The 26,996-nt window shown below is 30.3% G+C and overlaps 1 protein-coding gene across 1 annotated transcript in view; it reads left to right on the forward strand.

Annotated features, from left to right (window-relative positions):
• The window catches only part of LOC126740807 (protein phosphatase Slingshot), a 200,221-nt gene that overhangs the window by 5,397 nt on the left and 167,828 nt on the right, over positions 1 to 26,996 (forward strand). The window contains exon 2 of the mRNA XM_050446988.1: positions 20,532 to 20,587. Coding sequence (XP_050302945.1) covers positions 20,532 to 20,587 — 56 coding nt within the window. The remainder of the gene's footprint in view (positions 1 to 20,531; positions 20,588 to 26,996) is intronic.

A 26,996-nucleotide genomic window follows, 5' to 3' on the forward strand; every position in this document is an offset into this window, starting at 1 on the left:
TGGAGGGTTTGAATTTTGCTAAAATTAGTTGCACATGATATACTACACCCCACATAGGAATTAAATATTATGTCATTTAATTGACGAAAATGTGCATTTTAGCTTTATAACTAAGAGAATCGCTATATCTACTTTTATCTTGCTTTTAATGTACTCAATACGATGTTTTCAGTATAAGTTAAAATAGTTTTGCCCATTATTACTAAATATTGTGCCAGCACCAGGATTTCATCTTTTGAGGTTATGCCATGCATGAATTTCTCATCTTGAAACTTGGAAGGTTTATAATCAGCATATTGAACTGCGGTGTTGCGTATGAGTCAACAACAAATGGCTGATTGACATTTAGCAGGATTTTGGTCGAAACGTCAAAAGAAGGCGCCAAATTTTAATTAAAAAGCCCTTTCTGAACAATTTGACATTTTTCTCTCACCATCTATCGATTAACGAGGGCTTTATGCCCCGTGTGTATCGATAATAATGCCCAGCAACTAACCGAATCATAAGAAACAGAGACCCACAACAGCTGTTTTCGCCGGGTTTGTGCCGTTGTTCTGCGTCCCTCGTTTCTTCAGTGAGAAACTCGACGTGCGAGGAGAACAAACCGCGTTTAGCGTGAATGCACCATTTAGCGTAAATCCCATTTTTTTTTTTTTTTTAATATTTTTGCCATAAAACTCCCTTATAGACAATGGGGTCAAAGTCAAGTGCGGTGGTGAATTAATTAATTTTTTTTTTTTTTGGGAAAAGTTAATTGAAGACTTTTATAATGTTGTACATTTTGCCACCCCTTAACCACTTGATTTGCTCAAATGGGAACGGTGGCTCCCAGAAGGTGGATAGCAACTCTGGGAGTTGGAAGAACGGTAATAATAATACGACGAGACCGCCTAAGGTGCGATTGAGGAATTTGCAAATTGTTCCTAGGAAGGATAATGTGAGTTTTTTTTTTTATCTTCAATACCAACCCTACCTTTAAGGGTCACATATTATACTTTAGTAAAGCCCTTTTCGATATATGTATAATTTAAAATTTATCTCCATTGATAGATTTAAAAAAATTAATATAGAAAAGTGAGAACCGTTTATTGGTTTAAAAATCTTGGTAGGGTATGTGTGGTTCTTTTCCTGAAAGCAAATATGTAGATCAAATGGATGAACGAATTAAGAAAACTTACTTAATGGATTAGCGATTTTTGTACTTAGTGCGCTACATAACGAAATGCTTTGTAGATTAATATGAACCCAGAGAAATCTACAAATCGACAAGTTTATACCAAGATATTATTGCCTCTTATACAAGTAGTGTTTAGAGCCAACTTAAAAAAGCGGATTTAAGCCAGGTAAAATTCGTTTAGCTCAAAAACTGCATACTGCATCCTGAGAGACTGATTACCCCAATTTTTTTGAGAATGGGTTATAGACTGATGAAGATGAAAGTAAATACATGTAAAAACTGTGGCATTTTTAACAGAAATAATAAAGGCATTTGGAGCCAAAACAATCCCCTACAATTTCGAGGGCGACTTAGCCTAAATGTTTGAGCAGGTATTTATAAAAATGTTGGATCCTTATTTTAACGTTTTTAGTGTCATCAAAGATGATGCTTCCTCACACAATACATAACGATAAGTTTCAAATTATCTTACAAATACAGTTATCTTAGGGAAAGGTTTGGTGACAGGTGGATTGGAATGAATGGTCCTGATGTAATATGGCCAGCAAGGTCTCCTGATTTGAATGGTTTAGATGCATTTTTATGCAGAACACTAAAAAATCGAGAACTTGCGGCATTTTATATGACATATCAGATACTTGACAGTCCGGTAGTCTCGAGGAGATAATTTTGTTTTTTTACCGCCATCTATATGTCGAGGAATAGAACCTTTTTCAGTGTTAGGTTATATTCAAAATTATTGACAGAATATATGTCAAAAACCAGGATTTTTTCATAAAGTTAACTTTAACACTGATACCCCATCTACCCAATGAAGTTAACTGTGACATGTGACGCTATTCCACAAATTAACTTCAAGTTATCTGTCAAAATAGTTTTATAATACTGGCCCTAAGTATACGAGAAATAAATGGCACGATGCGCAATATTCCTATAAGAAAGTGCAATTGTGTCTAATGGAGGGCCACTACTTTTCGGGAGTTTTCGCACGACCTCGGGACTCGGCGGACAAAAGTGTTTATAACTTTTTTTCTAATTAGGGTAAAGAAGTGACTTTTACCTTTTTATAATCTAGATATATGAGGCTACAACTCTATTATCTACAATTTTTCATTTGTTTTTTTTTGTTTAGGTGGGGGAAGCCTTAGAACTCAAAAAAAATTTTTTGTTCGATTTTTTTCCACGTGTTTCGATACAGGTCGCAACGGTTCTTTGAATTTTATGAAATTTAACAGGTCGATTAGACCTCATCTGTAGATCAGCTGTATACTTTTTGGTTATTCTCAGCAAATGGGAAGTATTTCTTTTTAACGCTCAAAGTTTTTTAACGCCCTTCTGACGATTTAACGATATCTTTCCGGAAATATTGACTCATAGAAGATGTGTGCGTCTCATCGCGAGCTACAATTTTTATTTAGGACTTTTTTTGAAAAAATGTTTTTTTTAGGAGAAAAATCGAAAAATCCACAAAAAAATTTTTTTTTAGTTTTTATTCTGTAAAATTTTTATGGTGCAAAATTTTAAGAAATTTCATTTGGATTATTTAAACGTGCACTCTTTCCGAATAAAACGGCGTATAAAGTTTAACGCTATCATTTATACAGGGTGAGCAGTGCTCAGTCAAAAATACCTTTTTTTCACACTTTTTTTTCCAACCCTAATAACTTTTTAGTGGCGCCACTTAGAGCCAAATGGTTTATGGGTGGTTTGTAGCGTGTATCAAGGAGAATATTTTGCAATTCTAACCGTACTTCTAAGTAAAACCGTTTTTGAGTTATGAATTTTTTAACATTTTTTGACTTTGGAAATTAATTGTGCGCACCCTGTATGTGATAGAAAAACCAAAACCAATCGAGCAGATGCGCCATTCATTTTACTATAACATACTAAAATTTAATTTTTTCACTATTTTTACAAGTACCCTAAAAGTAATTTTTTTTTCAAAAAAGTCCCAAGCACGCAAACTCGCTAAAAATCTACCTACACAAGTGCTACTATCGAGTCACCACAATCTTCTTTATCTCGAGTAAAGATGGCTGTGGAACCACCTATGGCCGACGTCTCCATGGCAACGAAAACGCCGAAAAAAGACCCTTTTTCTAATCGAAATTTAACTACTAAAACCGATCTGAATCGGTCCAGAATTGATGTTAAACTGTTCCTAAGGCTTTATACTATTTTTCCATGTACAAATCATAAGGTAAAAACCTTTGTTTATACCCGAAATCATCGTCTGAAAATGGTCGATTTTGACGTCTACGCGCGATTTTAATGTCGACTTTTATGGCGGTTTTGACAACATGGCGTCAACGTGGACGAATCGCCTCGGACTTGCTTCCTAATTTCATTGATAAAATGCTTAAAATAGCTCAGAACTTCTTGAAATTGGTACGGAATTATTCAAGAGACTCTGGAGAATCCGAATATGTGCATATCTTTTACCAAATCGGGTTCTTTTAGCCGTGATAATTCGGCAACGTTTTGACGTTTTAACATTTTCCGTGTATAATATTCATGCGACACAGTGGTTTATACAAGGCATTTTGTGAGACAAAAATTACAACACAGTGGGTCCTAATGATAAAAAAAAATTGTAATCGGAATTTAATGGGTATTATTATTTTATGTGGTATTTTTTTTTTGAAACTTTTTTGGTATTTGCCTGATTTGAATGAAATTTGGTATTTGGGTTTGGTTTAGGGTATAATTATAAATTTTTCGAAAATTTTTGAAATATTGGGTTTTAAGGTCACGTGACTATTAAAACTTTATTCCTATGGGTCTAATTTCAGTAAAACTTGGTATTTTTGCAAAGTGTTGAAATATTGTGACATATGTGTTTTTACGTCAAGTGCTGCAGTTATATTAAATATTAAAGCATACGGTTCCACCTCACATATTTCCCGACGCATACAGCCTACAGCGATTCAAGATAAATGCCCACAAATATCTTCGCGCAAGCACGACTCCAAGAGTGACAGTGGACTTTCCTCTTGTGCTTGTGTTTACCATAAAAAAAAAGAGCGGAGCTTTTATCACATCATGGTTCTGTGAATCATGATACCCCAAAAACCGTAGACTGAAAGCTTGTAAGACATATAACGCGGTGAGTAGCGTTGTCGGAGCAACTGCTCAACAATCTTCAATGGTTATTTCGACTTGAATTGTATTTAAAAAACTTTCTACTGATCAAAACTAAGGAAAATTTCTACTGATATATTAAGTTTTATAGATAGGCCCAGTAGAAATAATATATAATTTTCAGCAGTTAATATAGTGTTTTTTTTTTGTTGTTACTTACCAAGGCGTATTAAATCCAATGTAACATTTTTTTTGAGTAAACAGATTAATTTAGTCCCTTTTGAAATATTTGCAGGTGTTTCGAAAATAATAAGGGCGTAACCCTGAAGTAATTTGCATGCACTACTACGGTATTGCATTGCTACTATTTCAATCCATCTTGTATTTATAGCGAGTTACATGTATTGATAGCTTAAATATTGTCTTGACAGTACTTTAGTAGTATAAGCCTATAGTCTGATGTGCATATAGTGTTTTTTAGTTTTCTCCAAAAATGCCGGGTTTTAAAAATACATAATATTACCCGTGGTACATCATCAAAAAGTTTGTAAAGATTTTAGAAATCAAAAATCCAATATGGAGTCCATCAGAAAATACAAAGTGAATAATGGCTGACAAAAGACGAAACGTCGTATTAAAAGTCTAAAAACACCCTCACGTAGCACGAAAAAAGTAGCAAAGTCGAAGAAGAAATCAGCCCAGAAACAAATAAAATCGATTTTTCAAAATTTCGTTTTTTTTATTATCTTTAGAACTTTGTAACACTTATAGACTCTGAGATCCCCATATTGAGGGTCGAATTTGAAACACCCTGTATATGAGACACCTCATCAAAACTGTCTACTTTTACAGTGTACTTGAATCCATAAGCAATTAATAATATTCACTAGAGCCTGATTTACAGAGTCCTTATGGGAAGAAATTTAAGGGGTTTTCACACATACATTCAATGTAGATTGGACACCAGGCTTTCAGTTGTGAAAAATATATAAATAAACGTCTATTTATATCTAATATATTCACTCCCGATCTGGCATTTAAACGTGCAGAACATAAACTAAATTAGACAAATTTACATAAACAGTTAACGAACTGTATATGTAGGTATTACAAAATAATAAAATCGCCGCGTGTGTAATACATACATTTATATAAATCTCGCCCTCGTCTTTGTGTGTTTACATTAGCATAATCGTTCGCAATATATAGGATTTATTTTGTTCCACAATCCGAGATTAATATGTAATTTAATATTGCCGGGCAGGTGTGTGTGTATCCACCTAGATTTTCTCCGGTTTTTTTCCATTCATTTCTCTCAGTGGGAATAATTTATGGTAATTTATAAGGCGAGTCAAAAGACCCTAGAACCGGCACTTCTATTAACTTGACTAATTTTTTCAAATTTATATTTATTTACAAGAAATATAAAAATAATCGTGCAACGATTTTTTCAACGTCTTTCGTTTTACTTTTAAAACAGATGATGATGGTGTGACGAAAATATCTATACCCGTACATTTTGCAACTGAAACATAAAGTAAAGGTAAATGGGCCCGATACACACCGGACGCACCTGTTCACGGTGCTTCACGGTCATACCGTGCTCGCCATTTAGGTATTCCCATTATGGTGGAAAATTTACAATTCCACAGTGAAAAATAATGATAACGTTGCCCCGTGTTCCTTTGTGATTACGTCAAACGATTGCGAAATCGATTTTGTTCGATTACGGCACGGTATTAAAGTGAAATAACTCTTCGGAATAAAGATTGAATATGAGCGTATTACAGAGATAAACGGCAGCTCTTGAACCATGCAGCAAGAAAATCTTGATTCTGATGTCACAATTTAATGAATTGCCCTGTATATTCAAACATTTTCGAATTCTGCTTGGATTTCCTTGAAATTTGATGATGATTTGATTTGCCATACTTTGGTTGAACAGTTTTCAAGATATGGCTAATTGCAAATAGTCACTTTTTTGCCTTCCAGGGTCATACAGCCAACACTATTTAACATAGAGGAAAACATGGTAGGTTTTCACTTTTCGGTACTAATTTTTCAAGATGTATTTTCATTTTTGATCATCATTTCGACATTTTTTTTTAAATGAAATGCTTTTCCAATAAATGTATATTTTTTAAAATTTAATTCTCGAAACATAATAAACTCAAACTAGTGACATTTTTAGTAAACAAGACATGCTTCAAAATATGGTATTGATTTAAAGGAAACTGAATGGTTGACTTAGATAACTAAGATCATAAGATTACCACTAAGAAGATCTTTAAAATATGTCATCCAACAGCCTTTCCAGATAACTCGGTATTCTAACTTCTCTGGAAAAGTCCCTTGCGGTCCTCTGATTTACTCCATCTAAGCCAAGACTTTTATTTAATGATTTATCTTTCTTCCTCTTAAATAATCTCAAAGATATTAGGCAGGATTTCTCTACAGATTTTAGTAAAACTTATTCTTGATGCAATGATAAGTGTAATAGAGATTAAGCCTCTTAAGCACCGCATAGTAGCTCCATGTTATTGGTAATAGTTGGAAAGAAAGTAGAAGTACTCAAAAGAAAATAAATTCAAACTAGGGGTATTTATTGTAAGATGTTAACAAGACGTTCCTTAATAAATTGTAATGATTCCAAGGAAACTAAATGGTTGAATTAGATCCTAAGTTTACCACTAAGAAGGTCTTTAAAATATGTCATTTAACAGCCTTTTCAGATAATTCGGTATTCTAACTTCTCTGGAAAAGTCCCTTGTAGTCGTCTGATTTACTCCATCTAAGCCAAGACTTTTATTTAATTATTTATCTTTCTTCCTCTTAAATGATCTCAAAAATATTAGGCAGAATTTCTCTACAGATTTTAGAAAAACTTTTCCTTGATGCAATGATAAGTGTAATAGAGATTAAGCCTCTTAAGCACCGCATAGTAGCTCCATGTTATTGGTAATAGTTGGAAAGAAAGTAGAAGTACTCAAAAGAAAATAAATTCAAACTAGGGGAATTTATTGTAAGATGTTAACAAGACGTTCCTTAATAAATTGTATTGATTCCAAGGAAACTGAATGGTTGACTTAGATCATAACTCTACTACTAAGAAGATCTTTAAAATATGTCATCCAACAGTCTTTCCAGATAATTCGGTATTCTAGCTTCTCTGGAAAAGCCTTTTGCGCACATCTGATTTACCTCATCTAAGCTAATACTTTTATTTGATTATTTAACTTTCTTCCTCTTAAGTACTGAAGTCAAATTTTTCCTTGATGCAAGGGTAAATTTGTGACCGAAATTATATAATAACTGCAAATTACCCTGATTCAGTAATTTAATAAACTACATACGCGGCATCTCGTGATGCACTCATGCGCTCGTAATTTCGTCCTTCCTCGTTCCATTCGATCCTAAACCAGATTCGAGACATTTAGATTGGCATTTTGTCGTGAAGAAAACCTAACCTAATAATGTTTCCGCATTATAATACTGTACAAAAGGCGGCTGGATAAACGATGGGAACATTCTGAGAAAATACTTGTAATCTCCTTATAATAAGGCACTTAGTACATCTACGGTAAGGCGGCGTATTATGGTGGATCGTGGGGAATTTTAATGAAATTATGTTTGTTTGACCCATATTGATGGGGGTTTATTTGGATTTTTAAGAAAGTTTTATATTTTTTCTTTTTATTTTCTTTCCTAAGTGCTATCTGCCCTAAGGAGGTTGGCTATCATCATAATTATTCTCACTTTTGGTACTGCAGCAGTAAACAAATCAACGGAACTACATTTTCTCGGATTATTTAATGCGTCCACTTCCTCTGCTTCTTTTTCCTTGTATTTTTCAACCAGATATTGCAGCTTCCTTGTATTAATTGTGTTCAATTTCTCCTTTCCCTTTCTCACTCTCCTCAGCACCTCCTCATTTGTTACCATGTCCTCCAAACTTATTTTCTCATTCTGTTAAATATGGTTCTTGCTTGTGCAAATTTTGATTTAATTTCCTCAGTGTACAGGGTGTCCCAAATTCGAGGGTGACCACTGGAATCTCGGAAACCGTAAGAGCTACAGGGTCGGTTAGATGGAGGCAAAGTTGCGCAATTTGGAGCTTAATAAAATGACGTTTAAAAAATTTTAAAATTCCGGATACTTCCATAAAAAACCGAAATTTGTCAAAATTGTTTTTACCTTCTACCGACTTTATTTAAAGAGATATCGGAAAATTAAAAACAGTTTTTATTGCCACTTTTTATGTATTACAACATCACGTAAAAAAAAATTAATCCGACGTTTCGTTTTTTTTTTTCCGATCATCATCAACTTTATTTTTTCTTATGGGCTTGATGAGGATGCATTTTCATTGAATTGGTTTAAAAAAAAAAAACTATATCAAATACAGATTATTTTATAGCTTCAGTTTATATAAAATCAATTTATTTGGAAATCCCATTGATATATCTTTCTCTTTTGCACTCAAGGAGTTCTTATGGGAAGTACTAGAAGGAGTACTCGGACATGCAAGTGCGATACCTCATTTTAAAGGCAATTAAAAATACTTTTTAAAAATGAAAAAATCCAATATGGCGCCCATAAGAAAAAATAAAGTTGATGATGATCGGAAAAAAAACGAAACGTCGGATTAATTTTTTTTTTTACGTCATGTTGTAATACATAAAAAGTGGCAATAAAAACTGTTTTTAATTTTCCGATATCTCTTTAAATAAAGTCGGTAGAAGGTAAAAACGAGTTTGACAAATTTCGTTTTTTTTTTTGCGTAACTTCGGAAGTATCCGGAATTTTAAAATTTTTTAAACGTCATTTTATGAAGCTCCAAATTGCGCAATTTTGCCTCCATTTAACCGACCCTGTAGCTCTTACGGTTTCCGAGATGCCAATGGTCACACCCTCGAATTTGTGACACCCTGTACCTTCATTGACTGTTGTTCCTAAATATTTGTATTTCCTAACTTTCTCTACTAGTTTTTCCATCAATCCAGGTTTTCTCATTAGTGCTTAACCAAGGACATTAATAATATCAAATAATTGATTTTATCATTGTCTTAGTTAGCAAAAAAGAGTACCATAAGGATTTACAACTGTTAAAATCAAAATAAACCCATCGACATGGTACTCTGTATAGACTGTTATTGTATAGACTAAAACGATAAGTTTTGAGTTTATTTGCCAGAGAGTCTGGCCGCATTAAACGCATAAATCCGAAAGTGAAACGAGCGAAACGAGGAGGGTTTGAAAAAAATAAAGGAAATCAATGTCTGCCTGAAACCGAGGCACAAAGAGGGACGTTAACCCTTCTTAAATAACTTCATTATTAAGAATTGGCTCGGAGGAAAAATGTCGTAAATACCTTTTAATTTTCTTACTAATTACCGATGTAAACGAGAGTTGAGTGTCCGTGTTTACGCATTAATGAGTATGAATCACGGGATTATCTTTGAGAATTAGAAAATTATAAGTAAACGTAAACGTTACGAATTGTTATAATAAAAATAGGTGAAAAAGAGTATCAGGTCGATGGAACTTATTTAAATTTTAAATAGAGCAGACGTACTAAAACCGACAATAAAAATGCTTATATTTCATGGATTTTCATGATTTTTCTAGCGAAGTATAAGAAATGTTCAAGTGATCCACTAAAGTAAGAATAGGGTCAATCTAAGGCCAGAAGGAAAATTGTATAGTAATTTACCCAAGGGTACTGTTAAGGTTTACGTTAATTAAAACACCTGAATCGTTTTGACAGACAGAAAAAAAAAGTCACGTTGTTGTCAACGACTAACTAACGCCCTCATATAAGCCCTCCACTTTCTTTACACATTAAGTGCATTTCTTAAATAAAGAAGTGGTTCACTATGGACTTGTTTGTTTAATTCAACTATAAAAAAATACAGTCCACAATTAACCCTTGCTGTTCCCAGCAGCAGAGACACTACACAATTTGGTGATTCAGCAGCGGAGCAGCAACAAAACAGGTACTTCATTTTCTTTGATACCTTAACATGACTTAAAGTTAAATAAAAATGTTTCTAGTGCGATCAATATTCCAAGGAAGTCTTTACTAAAAGAACCATTTAACCAACCAATTTATCCAGTAGAAGGAAATATATAAAGCAATTTACCCAATAATGTTTGGTTTCCTTATACTCCCGAAAGATGAGTTACCAAAAGGACGATAAAAATGTTTATGGTTCATGGATTTTAATGATTTTTCGAGCAAAGTAAAAGAACGTTTCAAGGAATCTGCTAAAGTGAGAATCAAGTCAATCTATGGACTACAAGGAAAGTTATAGGGCAATTTACCCAAAACTACTTCATTTTCCCTGACATATTAGACATGACTTGGCAAAAATTAAATAAAAATGTGTCTAATGCGTGGATTTTCTCTATTCTTTTAACAAAAACTAAAAAACATTCCAAGGAACTTTTTAATAAAAAAATCATGCCAATCTATCCAGCAGAAGGAAAGATATAAAGCAAATTACCCAATAGTGCTTGGTTTCCTTATACACTCTAAAATTGACAAAATGACGATAAAAATGTTTCTAGTTCATGGATTTTCATAATTTTTCCAGTAAAGTAAAACAACATTCCAAGGAAATTTTTAATAAAAGAACCATGCCAATCTAACCAGCATAAAGAAAGATATAAGGCAATTTACTCAATAGTGCTTGGTGTCCCTATACACTTTAAACTTGATTTACCAAAACAGCTACAAAAATGGTTATAGTGCATGGATTTTCATGATTTTTCCAGCAAAGTAAAAGAACATTACAAAGAATCCCTTAAAGTAAGAATCAAGTTAATATGAGAACTACAAGGAAAGTTATAGACCAATTTACCCAATAGGGTACTTCAATTTTCTTGACACCTTGACATGCCTTGCCAAAAGTTAAATAAAAATGTTTTTAGTATGTGGATTTTCACTATTCTTTTAACAAAAGCTGACCAACATTCCAAGGAAATTTTTAATAAAAGAATCACGACAATCGAACCAGTAGAAGGAAAGATATAAAGCAATTTACCCAGCAGTGCTTGATTTTCCTATACACCCGAAACTTGACATACCAAAATAATGATAAAAATGTTTATGGTTCAGGGATTTTCTTGATTTTTCCAGCAAAGTAAAAGAACATTCCAAGTAATCTATTAAAGTAAGAATCAAGCCAATCTAAGGAGTAGAAGGAAAGTTATGGGACAATTTCTCAAGGGTACTTGATTTTTCCTGACATATTAGACACGACTTGCAAAAAATTAAATAAAAATGTGTCTAATGTGTGAATTTCCTTCATTCTCTTGACAAAAATTAAAAATCATTCCAAGGAAATTTTAAATGAAAGAACCATGCCAATCGAACCAGTAGAAGGAAAGATATAAAGCAATTTACCCAGCAGTGCTTGATTTTCCTATACATTCTAAATTTGACTTACCAAAACGGCGATAAAAATGCTTCTAGTTCATGGATTTTCATCGCTTTTTTAGTAAAGTAAAAGAACATTGCAAGGAATCTGTTAGAGTAAAAATCATGTTAATCTAAGGACTAAAAGAAAAATTTTAGGGCAATTTACTTAAGGCTACTTCATTTACTCTGACATGATTTGCAAAAAGTTAAATAAAATTGTTTCTAGTGCATGGATTTTCTTTATTTTTTTAACAAATGCTGACCAATATTCCATGCAAACTTTTAGTAGAAGAATCATGTCAATCTAACCAGTAGTAGGAAAGATATAAAGCAATTTACCCAGTAGTGCTTGGTTTCCCTATACACCCTAAATTTGACAAAACGGCGATAAAAATGTTTCAAGTTCATGAATTTTCATAATTTTTCCCGTAAAGTAAAACAGCATTCCAAGGAATCTGCTAAATTAAGGATCAAGTCAATCTAAGGACTATAAGGAAAATTATGGGGCAATTACTCAAGGGTACTTTATTTTTCCTGACATGACTTGCCGAAACTTAAATAAAATTGTTTCTAGTGCGTGGACTTTCTTCATTTTTTTACTAACAGTTGAAAAACATTTCAAAGAATATAAATCAATTTACTCAATAGTGCTTAATTTCCCTTATACATACCAAATACACGAAATCCGGTAGTGTATATCCCCTTTATACGACCAACGCGTAGGAGCCTAAAAGTGCAATTAGACCCACTCAATTCATAATTTGCATCGTTGATGTGCGACTAGTCGACGAGTAATTTCCAGGTCGCGGTGAGATGTGTCCATCTCATTTCTCTTATCGTCGCGCTTCCTTGTTTCTCGTCGGTGAAGAAATCCAACTTGGGCATGTTAAAACGCATGTAGGACTCGATATTTCCTTATTTGAATGTATAATTTCAATATGGATTATGTAAATATTAGATAAACGTTATTTACTTAGGAACGGGTTCAATGATATTAATGATATTTGTCCCCATATGTATTTCTAGCAAGAAGGAAGTGTTTAGAATGTAAGGGAATATTTTATTAAACGATGGTTCAATTGTAGTTCAACATTTACTCTTGTGCACGTGATAGATTATTTCGTCATATTTCTCTATTTCAGGATTGATCATCTTAAAAGCGTATTTTTATGATGTTAGTTTAATACAAATGAAAAGCATAATTTCATTACGATTGTCCATGATCCTTGGATCTGAGATAGCGATTTTCTATAAGTGAAAACACAGTGGTTTTTAACGATTTTACAGAGAATATCATGCTTTTTCTTCCATAAGAATATTCCCACTAGTTTTTGAGATATGGAACTTTAAAGTGAGTACTCACCTTGAAGATCAAAATTTTAGATACCAGTAATTAGAAAGGCTCATATTACCGAAATTTTCATTTAAACTGAATTAAACTATAAGGAACATTTTTTTGAGAATATTCTCGAGAATAACATGCCTTTTGTTCGATGAAAATATTCCCACTAGTTTTTGAGATATGGAACTTTAAAGTGAGTACTCATCTTGAAGATCAAAATTTTAGATACCACTAATTAGAAAGGCTCATATTACCGAAATTTTCATTTAAACTGAATTAAACTATAAGGAACATTTTTTTGAGAATATTCTCGAGAATAACATGCTTTTTGTTCCATAAGAATATTCCCACTAGTTTTTGAGATATGGGACTTTAAAGTGAGTATTCACCTTGAAGATCAAAATTTTAGGTACCACTAATTAGAAAGCCTCGTATTACCGAAATTTTCATTTAAACTGAATTAAACTATAAGGAACATTTTTTTGAGAATATTCTCGAGAATAACATGCTTTTTGTTCCATAAGAATATTCCCACTAGTTTTTGAGATATGGGACTTTAAAGTGAGTACTCACCTTGAAGATCAACATTTTAGATACCACTAATTAGAAAAACCCATATTATCGAAATTTTTATTTAAACTGAATTGAACTATAAGGAACATTTTTTTGAGAATATTCTTGAGAATAACATGCTTTTTGTTCCATAAGAATATTCCCACTAGTTTTTGAGATATGGGACTTTAAAGTGAGTACTCACCTTGAAGATCAACATTTTAGATACCACTAATTAGAAAAACCCATATTATCGAAATTTTTATTTAAACTGAATTGAACTATAAGGAACATTTTTTTGAGAATATTCTTGAGAATAACATGCTTTTTGTTTCATAAGAATATTCCCATTAGTTTTTGAGATATGGTACTTTAAAGTGAGTACTCACCTTGAAGATCAACATTTTAGATACCACTAATTAGAAAAACCCATATTATCGAAATTTTTATTTAAACTGAATTGAACTATAAGGAACATTTTTTTGAGAATATTCTTGAGAATAACATGCTTTTTGTTCCATAAGAATATTCCCACTAGTTTTTGAGATATGGGACTTTAAAGTGAGTACTTACCTTGAAGATCAACATTTTAGATACCACTAATTAGAAAAACCCATATTATCGAAATTTTTATTTAAACTGAATTGAACTATAAGGAACATTTTTTTGAGAATAATCCTGAGAATATCATGCTTTTTGTTCCATAAGAATATTCCCACTAGTTTTTGAGATATGGGACTTTAAAGTGAGTACTCACCTTGAAGATAAAAATTTTAGATACCACTAATTAGAAAAACCCATATTATCGAAATTTTTATTTAAACTGAATTGAACTATAAGGAACATTTTTTTGAGAATATTCTTGAGAATATCATGCTTTTTGTTCCATAAGAATATTCCCACTAGTTTTTGAGATATGGAACTTTAAAGTGAGTAATCACTTTGAAAATCAACATTTTAGATACCACTAATTAGAAAGGCTCATATTACCGAAATTTTCATTTAAACTGAATTAAACTATAAGGAACATTTTTTTGAGAATATTCCTGAGAATATCATGCTCTTTGGTTCATAAGAATATTCCCACTGGTTTTTGAGATATGGGACTTTAAAGTGAGTACTCACCTTGAAGATCAAAATTTTAGATACCACTAATTAGAAAAGCTCATATTACCGAAATTTTTATTTAAATTAAATTGAACTATAAGGAACATTTTTTTGAGAATATTCCTGAAAATATCATGCTTTTTGTTCCATGAGAATATTCCTACTAGTTTTTGAGATATGGAATTTTAAAGTGAGTGCTCACCTTGAAGATTAAAATTTTAGATACCACTAATTAGAAAGACCCATATTACCGAAATTCTTATTTAAATTGAATTGAACTATAAGGAACATTTTTTTGAGAATATTTCCAAGAATATCATGCTTTTTGTTTTACGAGAATATTCCTATTAGTGTTTGAGATATTGGACTTCTACTATTCGACTATATTAATTCTAGAGAATATTCTTTTAAATATCATGATTTTTATTTAATGAAAATATTCCTATTAGTTGACACATGCCTTTCCGATATTAGAACAAGACCAACATTCCTAAAATTCTTGCTTGAACCGTGAATAAGAAAATAATTTTATAGAATATTCACCTGATAATCATACTTTTCGTTTAGTAAGAATATTTCCAATTGATTTTCAAATATAGGACTTTAAAGTAAGTGGTCGCCTTGAAAATCACAGACGAATTTTAGACACTAAAGCATTTTTTGAGAATATCATCGTTTTTAAACATCACCACATAAAAAAGGTCGATATCTTTAAAAATGTTTGCTTAAACTCCCTTGAACCTTGAATACTATTTCTAAAGAATATTCTCCTGAATATCACGCATTTCGTTTAATGACAATATTGCCACTAGTTTTGAAGATATGGGGATGTGAAGTGAGTGGTCACCTTGAAGAACAGACATCACTGCCTATAAAGACTAATACTTCTAAAATGTTTGCTTAGATCCTGAATAGTATTTCTAGAGATTACGCTTCTAAATATCATGATTTTTGTTAAGTGAGAATATTCCACAAATAAAAAACCACTTTTCACAAAACCACTTAAAATCGTTGAAATGTAATATCATTTTTACATTCAACTTATGTCAAAATTGTTAACAATATTGGCACGTGATCTGCTCACAATAACACGAAATTGTTTAGCACATTCCTATAGCGAAAAAAGAAGAAAATATAGGTTAACGTTGCTGATGACAGTTTAACACACTAAATGTTGGACAGCTGGAAATGCATTAAACTGAAAACATGTCAAATTCCTTGACAAGTGACATCTTTTTTTACATATATTCATATTTACTTACAATGCAACAATTGCACATTATCCAAACACCATTATTCACTTTCTCATTCAGCGGTTTCTATATGCAAAAATAAAAAAAAAGCAGAAGACACCACAATGCGTCCGTTGAATAGACCAAAACAGAAGCTTAAAAAAAATGCACTTCTCGTTATGGCAAATCGAAGAAAAACCAGTAGCGACCGATCGTGATGTTGACCACAGTCGGCTTTCACCTGTTCTATGGAGGATCCATATCTCCTTTTATGGTGCGACGCGTTATCTAGGTGAACGAAACACGCTACGTTCGACTGAATTAAATTGAATGGAAAATGATCAAGATAAGATTGAAGGAATTTCAATAATATTTTGTGTATCAAACTACACAATTGACACTAGTTTTTGAGATACGGAACTTTAAAGTGAGTGGTCTCCTTGAACATCAGAGACGAATTTTAGACACCAAGTAGTGGTGTCTAAGAAAAGCTCATATTACCGAATTTTTTGTTTAAACTGAGCTACAAGGAACGTTTTGTTGAGAATATTTCTGAGAATACTATGCTTTTTGTTTCATGAAAATATTCCCATTAGTTTTTGAGATATTGAACTTTAAAGTGAGTGATCACCTCAAAGATCAGGGACGAATTTTAGACACCACTACTTAAAAAGACTTATATTAATAAAATTTCTATTTGAACCGAACTGAACTGATGAAAAACATTTTTTGAGAATATTCCTAAGAATATCATGCTTTTTGTTTCGTGAAAATATGCCTACTAGTTTTTAAAATACGGAACTTTAAAGTGAGTGGTCGCCTTGATGATTATAGATGAATTTTAGAGACCCCTACTTAGAAAAACCCATATTCCTAAAATTGATATTCAACTTATCTCGCTTATACAAAATTATGCTTCTGCTACGTTTTTATCATGTCCCAAGCAGATGATGTTGCATGTAATTTAAGGAATCTATGCATGGCGAAGTGATTGCTGCGGCATGCATTTTTATTAACTGCTAATAATTATTAATTAGCGAATAAATTGCGTCTAGTTTAAATGCGTCGCAGGAATTTTTAGTGCCGATTATGGGTTTTGCATAATCATCTGTTTAGATTTTTTCTTTGTATCTGTCAGCTTTAATTTAATCATTAAGATAATCATTGGGAAATGTACTTTTGTCGTTATTCCATATATTCCAAAAATTTAGTCTTTTATTTCAGCGTCAGAGTCAGCGCCATCTGGGTGAAGCAATCACACTTTTATTATTTGACAACTATCATAATGAATGTCATAATGACAGTTGTTCTTATAGGCAGCACAGCGAACCGCGGTATAGCCACTATTACGAATTCGGCAGGGTGGTTATTCTTGTGGATATTATTAATATTGTTGTAGTAAGGGGATATTTAAGCATGATATTCTTAGCAATATTTTTAAAAAATGTTCTTTATAGTTCAATTCAGTTTAAATAAAAATTTCGATAATATGGGTTTTTCTAATTAGTGGTATTTAAAATGTTGATCTTCAAGGTGAGTTCTCACTTTAAAGTTCCGTATCTCAAAAACTAGTGGGAATATTCTTATGGAACAAAAAGCATGATATTCTCAGGAATATTCTCAAAAAAATGTTCCTTATAGTTCAATTCAATTTTAATAAAAATTTCGGTGATATGGGTCTTTCTAATTAGTGGTATCTAAAATTTTGATCTTCAAGGTGGGTACTCACTTTAAAGTCTCATATCTCAAAAACTAGTGGGAATATTCTAATGGAACAAAGAGCATGATATTTTCAGGAATATTCTCAAAAAAATGTTCCTTATATTTCAATTCAATTTAAATAAGAATTTTGGTAATATGGGTCTTTCTAATTAGTGGTATCTAAAATTTTGATCTTCAAGGTGGGTACTCACTTTAAAGTCTGATATCTCAAAAACTAGTGGGAATATTCTAATGGAACAAAAAGCTTGATATTCTCAGGACTATTCTCAAAAAAATTTTCCTTATTGTTCAATTCAATTTCAATAAAAATTTCGGTGATATGGGTCTTTCTAATTAGTGGTATCTAAAATTTTAATCTTCAAGGTGGGTACTCACTTTAAAGTTCCATATCCCAAAAATTAGTGGGAATATTCTCATGAAACAAGAAGCATATTATATTTAGGAATATTCTCAAAAAATGTTCCTTATAGTTCAATTCAATTTAAATAAGAATTTTGATAATATAGGTCTTTCTAATTAGTGGTATCTAAAATTTTGATCTTCAAGGTGGGTACTCACTTTAAATTCTCATATCTCAAAAACTAGTGGGAATATTCTTATGGAACAAAAAGTATGATATTCTCAGGAATATTTTCAAAAAAATGTTCCTTATAGTTCAATTCAATTTTAATAAAAATTTCGGTGATATGGGTTTTTCTAATTAGTGGTATCTAAAATTTTGATCTTCAAGGTGGATACTCACTTTAAATTCTCATATCTCAACAACTAGTGGGAATATTCTTATGGAACAAAAAGCATGATATTCTCAGGAATATTCTCAAAAAAATGTTCCTTATAGTTCAATTCAATTTAAATAAAAATTTCGGTAATATGAGCCTTTCTAATTAGTGGTATTTAAAATTTTGTTCTTCAAAGTGACCACTCACTTTAAAGTCCCATATCTCAAAAGCTAGTGGGAATATTCTTATGGAATAAAAAGCATGATATTCTCAGGAATATTCTCAAAAAAATATTCCTTATAGTTCAATTCAATTTCAATAAGAATTTTGGTAATATGGGTCTTTCTAATTAGTGGTATCTAAAATTTTAATCTTCAAGGTGAGTACTCACTTTAAAATTCCATATCTCAAAAACTAGTGGGAAGATTCTTATGGAATAAAAAGCATGATATTCTCAGGAATATTCCTAAAAAATGTTATTTAAGGTTCAATTAACTTAAAACAAAAATTTCGACAATATAAGCCTTTTTACATAGTAGTACCTAAAATAATTTAACTCTGATCTTCAAGGTGACCACTCACTTTTAAGTTCCATATTTTAAAGACTAGTGGAAATATTCTTATGAAACAAAAAACAGTATATTCCCAAGAGTATTCTCCATAAATATTTTTTAAATTATGTTGATTTTCCTTTATGAAAAATGTTCAGATTTGCTTTATGACCTTTAAATGAGTATTAAATACCCTTTTAAATAATAAATAAATTAAAAATAAACTACAGAGAGTATTCTGCGCATATCTAAGCTAATAAAGCAGCTCACATTATAAATCTACAACCTCCACATGCCAACAATAATAAAATTGTCTAAATGTCATCTAATAAGCCAATTTAGTGTTGCCGTGTGCCAGATACGGCGTTATTTCACTAAACCAGATCGATCACACCTCGTTTTACCATAATTAACGGGGATCTCGTTAGAGTTTTTTTTCATCTTTTGCAAGTCGTTCATTTTCATACCTGTTGACTCGGTCAATTGCAATTTATTACTAACCTTGGATCGGTTATTATTCATATTTCCCAATAGTCTCATTATGAATGTAGACCGAAACTAGGACACGGAATATTACAGTTTTATGTATTTCAATATGGAAAAAGTGTATTTTGAGTGATTAAATATTATACAATAAAAAGGATATTCGTAGACGATACTCTTTTGAATATTATACTTTTTATTTGATCGCAATATTCCCATTAGAGTTTTAGGACTTTGACTGGTGTAACAATAAATTAAACAGTGTTCCAGCACAACATACTGGATTGATTATTGGCATATTTCAGTAATTTATTGTGTTTTGATATTAAAGATGACTCTAGTTTTTGCGATATGGAATTTTATTCTTTTAGGACAGTTTTCAATTTCTGGACTATTTCACTGTCTGTCATCACTTTAATGGACATAAACTTCTAAAAAAATCACTCTGTTACTCAGAATAGTCTGAGGGAACTCCAATTTATTTCAGAATACCCTGAAACCCCTAGTCTATTTTGCAAATATTATGTTAGACATTTTTTTAAATTTTAATTTGGGGAATTTTCACTGCCTTCGAATGTCTCTCTGTAACGTTTCTTGTACACAAAAATTCACAAATTCAGTGCAGGAACATATGTCAAGAAGTTATAGATTTGAAAATTGAAATATAAATTCTTCTAATAAATTCATTATACACGTGTTTCAGAGTTTTTTTTTTAATTTGAATAAAAACTCAATAAACCAGATTTTAAAGTTAAAAAATTTTAAAAATAAATAAAATTAAAAAAATTGGAAGAAAGTACTCGTATCTCTGAAACTAGTCTAGTTAGAGATTTTAAAATTGGAATACAAGTTCTTCTAATAAATTCATGAGACACGTGTTTTAGCATACTTTTTAAAATAAAATAAAAATTCCAAAAATCAGGCTTTAAAGTTGAAAAATTAAAAAAAGATATTTATGTTTTTTTGTGAGAAAATGTTTATATGTCTGAAAAAAATTGAGTTAGAGATTTGAAAGTTAGAACACAAGTTCTTCTAATACATTTATGAGACACGTGTTTCAGAATTTTTTCTACACTTAAATAAAAACTGAAAAACAAGGGTTTGAAGTTAAAAAATTAAACATTTTCTTTATATTATTTTAGGATGATACCACCGATGACTGTCACGACTCCCTGGACACAAATCGAAACTCAAAAAGGTAAGCGAATCGATCAGGAAATTTACACATTTCAGTCCTACTAAGACCAGTTAACATCTTATAAGCGATTTACACATAGTCGACCTAAAAATCACTTTATTAATCAGATTACGGTTCCTTTAAAGGCGGAATTGTGTGTTAAGCAAGATACGAAAACTAGAGCCGTAAACATCAATTTTACTTTTAACAATTTCGATATTCTTCGGTATATCAACCGTTCATTTGGAGCCTTGTATGCAATTAGTTTAATTAACTTTACAGGGTAAAGGGGGTTGGAGGGTATAAATATAAGAAATCTTATGAGGGCAAATAGGTGGTAAATTGGAATGACAATGTTTTCATTCAATTAAATTGAAAAGTGTCGATTTCTTGGCAATATATTCAAAATTCTAAGGGTTTTTGGTTCTGAAGCCAATGAGATCATCCGCAAACTTTATTATTGACGTGAATACTGTTAAATCCTATTTTTGTTTCATATTGTGTACAAATTTTCAAAATGATGTCTGGTCAGTTTTTTGAGTTATGAACTTTGTGTCGAATAAATAGAAAAAAAAATCAATATTTTCGAAAAATATTTTTTTTTCAAATTCTCGTACGAATTTGGAAAAACGCTGATAAAGGTGTCGAACGAAATTGTCCATAGATTCTGTATACAAATTTTCAAAAGGATATCTGGTCAATTTTTTGAGTTATGAATTTTGTTGCGAATAAATAGAAAAAAAAAACTCAATATTTTCGAAAAATATTTTTTTTCTCAAATTCTCGTACGAATTTGGAAAAACGCTGATAAAGGTGTCCAACGAAATTGTCCATAGATTCTGTATACAAATTTTCAAAAAGATATCTGGTCAATTTTTTGAGTTATGAATTTTGTTGCGAATAAATAGAAAAAAAAAACTCCATATTTTCGAAAAATATTTTTTTTCTAAAATTTTCGTACGAATTTGGAAAAACGCTGAAATAGGTGTCCAACGAAATTGTCCATAGATTATGTATACAAATTTTCAAAAAGATATTTGGTCAATTTTTTGAGTTATGAATTTTGTTGCCAATAAATAGAAAAAAAAAACTCAATATTTTCGAAAAATATTTTTTTTCTCAAATTCTTGTATGAATTTGGAAGAACGCTGAAATAGGTGTCCAACGAAATTGTCCATAGATTCTGTATACAAATTTTCAAAAAGATATCTGGTCAATTTTTTGAGTTATGAATTTTGTTGCCAATAAATAGAAAAAAAAAACTCAATATTTTCGAAAAATATTTTTTTTCTCAAATTCTTGTATGAATTTGGAAGAACGCTGAAATAGGTGTCCAACGAAATTGTCCATAGATTCTGTATACAAATTTTCAAAAAGATATCTGGTCAATTTTTTGAGTTATGAATTTTGTTGCCAATAAATAGAAAAAAAAAACTCAATATTTTCGAAAAATATTTTTTTTCTCAAATTCTCGTACGAATTTGGAAAAACGCTGATAAAGGTGTCCAACGAAATTGTCCATAGATTCTGTATACAAATTTTCAAAAAGATATCTGGTCAATTTTTTGAGTTATGAATTTTGTTGCCAATAAATAGAAAAAAAAACTCAATATTTTCGAAAAATATTTTTTTTCTCAAATTTTCGTACGAATTTGGAAAAACGCTGAAATAGGTGTCCAACGAAATTGTCCATAGATTCTGTATACAAATTTTCAAAAAGATATCTGGTCAATTTTTTGAGTTATGAATTTTGTTGCCAATAAATAGAAAAAAAAAACTCAATATTTTCGAAAAATATTTTTTTTCTCAAATTCTCGTACGAATTTGGAAAAACGCTGATAAAGGTGTCCAACGAAATTGTCCATAGATTCTGTATACAAATTTTCAAAAAGATATCTGGTCAATTTTTTGAGTTATGAATTTTGTTGCCAATAAATAGAAAAAAAAAACTCAATATTTTCGAAAAATATTTTTTTTCTCAAATTCTCGTACGAATTTGGAAAAACGCTGATAAAGGTGTCCAACGAAATTGTCCATAGATTCTGTATACAAATTTTCAAAAAGATATCTGGTCAATTTTTTGAGTTATGAATTTTGTTGCCAATAAATAGAAAAAAAAACTCAATATTTTCGAAAAATATTTTTTTTCTCAAATTTTCGTACGAATTTGGAAAAACGCTGAAATAGGTGTCCAACGAAATTGTCCATAGATTCTGTATACAAATTTTCAAAAAGATATCTGGTCAATTTTTTGAGTTATGAATTTTGTTGCCAATAAATAGAAAAAAAAAACTCAATATTTTCGAAAAATATTTTTTTTCTCAAATTCTCGTACGAATTTGGAAAAACGCTGATAAAGGTGTCCAACGAAATTGTCCATAGATTCTGTATACAAATTTTCAAAAAGATATCTGGTCAATTTTTTGAGTTATGAATTTTGTTGCCAATAAATAGAAAAAAAAACTCAATATTTTCGAAAAATATTTTTTTTCTCAAATTCTCGTACGAATTTGGAAAAACGCTGATAAAGGTGTCCAACGAAATTGTCCATAGATTCTGTATACAAATTTTCAAAAAGATATCTGGTCAATTTTTTGAGTTATGAATTTTGTTGCCAATAAATAGAAAAAAAAAACTCAATATTTTCGAAAAATATTTTTTTTCTCAAATTCTCGTACGAATTTGGAAAAACGCTGATAAAGGTGTCCAACGAAATTGTCCATAGATTCTGTATACAAATTTTCAAAAAGATATCTGGTCAATTTTTTGAGTTATGAATTTTGTTGCCAATAAATAGAAAAAAAAACTCAATATTTTTGAAAAATATTTTTTTTCTCAAATTTTCGTACGAATTTGGGAAAACGCTGAAATAGGTGTCCAACGAAACTGTCCATAGATTATGTGTACAAATTTTCAAAATGATATTTGGTCAATTTTTTGAGTTATGAACTTTGTGTCGAATAAATAGAAAAAAAAAATTAATATTTTCGAAAAATATTTTTTTTCTCAAATTCTCATACGAATTTGGAAAAACGCTGAAATAGGTGTCCAACGAAATTGTCCATAGATTATGTGTACAAATTTTCAAAATGATATTTGGTCAATTTTTTGAGTTATGAACTTTGTGTCGAATAAATAGAAAAAAAAAATCAATATTTTCGAAAAAAAATTTTTTTTTCAAATTTTCGTACGAATTTGGAAAAACGCTGCTTATTTTTTATCACCGTTAAAAATGCTACTAGTTTGCTAACTTAAGCAACTCTGTATTTTTACTAGTAACAAAGTTACCAATGGTGGACACTTAATTACGATAACCGTGTATAAACATAAATAGAAATTGACTCTTGACGTTTTTATTTAAGAAAATGCCACTTTCTAGCATTCCAAAAAATTGAAACAAACCAGTTCCATAAACGACCTCTGGAGATTGAATAAAACAAAACGCAACATGTGGCGAATAAATCGCAATTTCGCAACTGGTCACGCAATAACTGGGCGATTTACGACCGCTTGTTTATTGCAATTTATTTATTTAACGCAAAACGAAATCTCGTCCATAAATATAAGACCCCGGAGGCCCGGTAACAAATTCTATTAAAACGTCGATTAAAAGGTTTACTACGAGTACGTATGTAAGTTTCCCACTCAACCTACTTCTAATTTTAACCCATCACGTTTGCTGCTTATGTACCCGCTAATAGACTTTTGCCGTTCTACATTTAAAGAATGGAACAGAAATCCATATAGGTCATAAAAACGAAAAATTAAAAAAAAAAGCCCCAAATTCCATTAATTAAAGAGTAGGTAACAGGTTTTTTGTATTCCATTAAATGGTCAACTGCTCATTTAATGGATGGATTGTCGTACCAAAATCAATGAAAAATGAAATCATAGACTAGCAATAAATTAAATATTTATAAAAGGGATTATCAATGTCATTTGACTAAAATCAATAAGCAAATTGTTTTAATTCAGACAAACTTTACCCAACCGAAAAACATCGAGCTAGGGATCAACGAAAAAATTATTATAATTTAGTAATTACTGTTCTTATAGTCCAGGACTTGTAATTGATTATTAAAGAATATCATCCCAAAATCAATAAAAAAATAGACTTGTAGACTACGAATAAATTAAATATTCATCAAGAAGAATATCAATATTAATTGTCTCGAATCAATAAATAAATTACTATGATTCAGAGAAACTCTATCCAACCGAAAATCATTAGATAGAATCAACGAAAAATTGTTTCGGTTTATCATTCAGGAATTCGCTTGAATTTATTTATCATTCATGTATTCCTCATTGTTTAAAAAATTGATGATTATTGAGGTAATCATAGAAGTTTAATCAACAACAAAAATTCTAATCTTATTAATCTTGTGATTATCAGAATGATTATGAAAAATTATCGTCCCAAAATCAATAATATAATATTAGATTCGTAGATTAGGAATAAATTAAATATTTATGGTTATCAATGTTATTTGTCTGGAATCAATAAACAAATTATTGTGATTTAAATGAACTATTGCCAACCGCAATTTATCGCCAAAATCAAAACTAAAATCAAGGAAGAATTGGTTTGATTTAGTGATTAATTAATTGTCTTAGGTATTTATTAAGTAATGATTTTAACACAGATTAATTGCTAATAATTTAACAATAATCAAAGTGAATATAAGCGATTTAAACTAAAAATGCCTATAATTAACAAATAATTCTACTCATTTAAATCCTGATTTTGTAATTAATTTTTAGTTTAATTCACAAATTTATTAATTAATCAACAGTCAGTAATAATTAATTGTATCGGCCAGGAATCAATAAATAAATTATTGTGATTTAAATGAACTATTTCCAATCGTAAATTATCGAGCTAAAATCAAGGAAAAAATTGTTTTGATTTAGTAATCAATTATCTTAGTAAGGAATTGACTAAATAATGATTTTAACACAGATTAATTACTAATAATTCATCAATAATCAAATGCCTATTATTAACAAAAAAGATCTTATTTAAATCCTGATTTTGTAATTAATTTTTAGTTTCATTATGAATGTGCTCTTATCGTTCACGAATTGATTAATTAATCAACAGTCAATAATCATTATATTTGCCTGGAATCAATAAATAAATTATTGTGATTTAAATGAATTATTTCCAATCGTAAATTATCGAACTAAAATCAAGGAAAAAATTGTTTTGATTTAGTAACTAATTGTCCAGGAATTGATTAAATAATGATTTTAACACAGATTAATTACTAATAATTCATCAATAATCGAAGTGAATATAAGCAATTTAAACTGTAAATGCCCATAATTAACAAAATAATTCTTCTGGTTTATATCCTGATTTTCGTTGATTGTTGATTAATTAATCAACAGTCAATAATCATTATATTTGCCTGGAATCAATAAATAAATCATTATGAATTAAATGAACTATTTCCAATCGGAAATTTTCGAGCTAAAATCGAGGAAAAAATTGTTTTGATTTAGTAACTAATGTTCTTATTGTCAAGGAAGTAATGAATTTAACGCAAATTAATTTTTATAAGGTAATGGTAAAAGTTTATTCAATAACAAATAATAAAATACTTAATTAAACAATAACCAGAGTGAATATAAACAATACTATAATGAACAAAATAATTATTAAGATTTAAATATTGATTTTGTAATTGATTTTTAGAGTGATTATGAAAGTCAATCATCAACAAATAATCATGATATTTGCCTGGAATCACTAAGAAAATTGTTTTAATTTAGTAATGAATGCTCTTATCATTAGTGTATTGATGAAATAATCAATGCAACATAAATTTATTACTATTAAGGCATTGGTAGACGTTATTCAACAATAATAAATAAATTACTTAATTGAATTAATAAGAAGGTGATTGTTGATGACATAATTATTGTTATGCAAAATCAATAAAAAAATTCATTTTTTCAAGTAAAAATTCTCAATCAATAAATTTTCCTATGCTAGGAATAAATTAAATAATCATCAGTAAATCATTATGATTCAAAAAACTCTTCAAACCGTAAACGATCAACCTAGAATCAACTGATTTTTTCTTTTAAATTCAGTAATCAATGCTCTTAATGACCACGAATTGACTAAATAATCAATTTAACGATTATGCATTGGAAACAATGTGATACATGTATCACTTATCATTTGGAAATTGATTATTAAGGCAACCATATAAGTTTATTGAACAACAAAAATTTAAGTCTTGTTTGTGTAATTGATTATTAGACTGATTACGCTATATATACCCAAAATCAATAAAAAAATTGTTTGAATTTAGTAATGAATGCTCTTATCGTCAGTGTATTGATGAGATAATCAATGCAACATAAGTTTATTACTACTAAGGCATTGGTAGACGTTATTCAACAATAATAAATAAAT

The sequence above is a fragment of the Anthonomus grandis genome, chromosome 9 (assembly GCF_022605725.1).
Source record: "Anthonomus grandis grandis chromosome 9, icAntGran1.3, whole genome shotgun sequence".
NCBI lineage: Eukaryota > Metazoa > Arthropoda > Insecta > Coleoptera > Curculionidae > Anthonomus > Anthonomus grandis.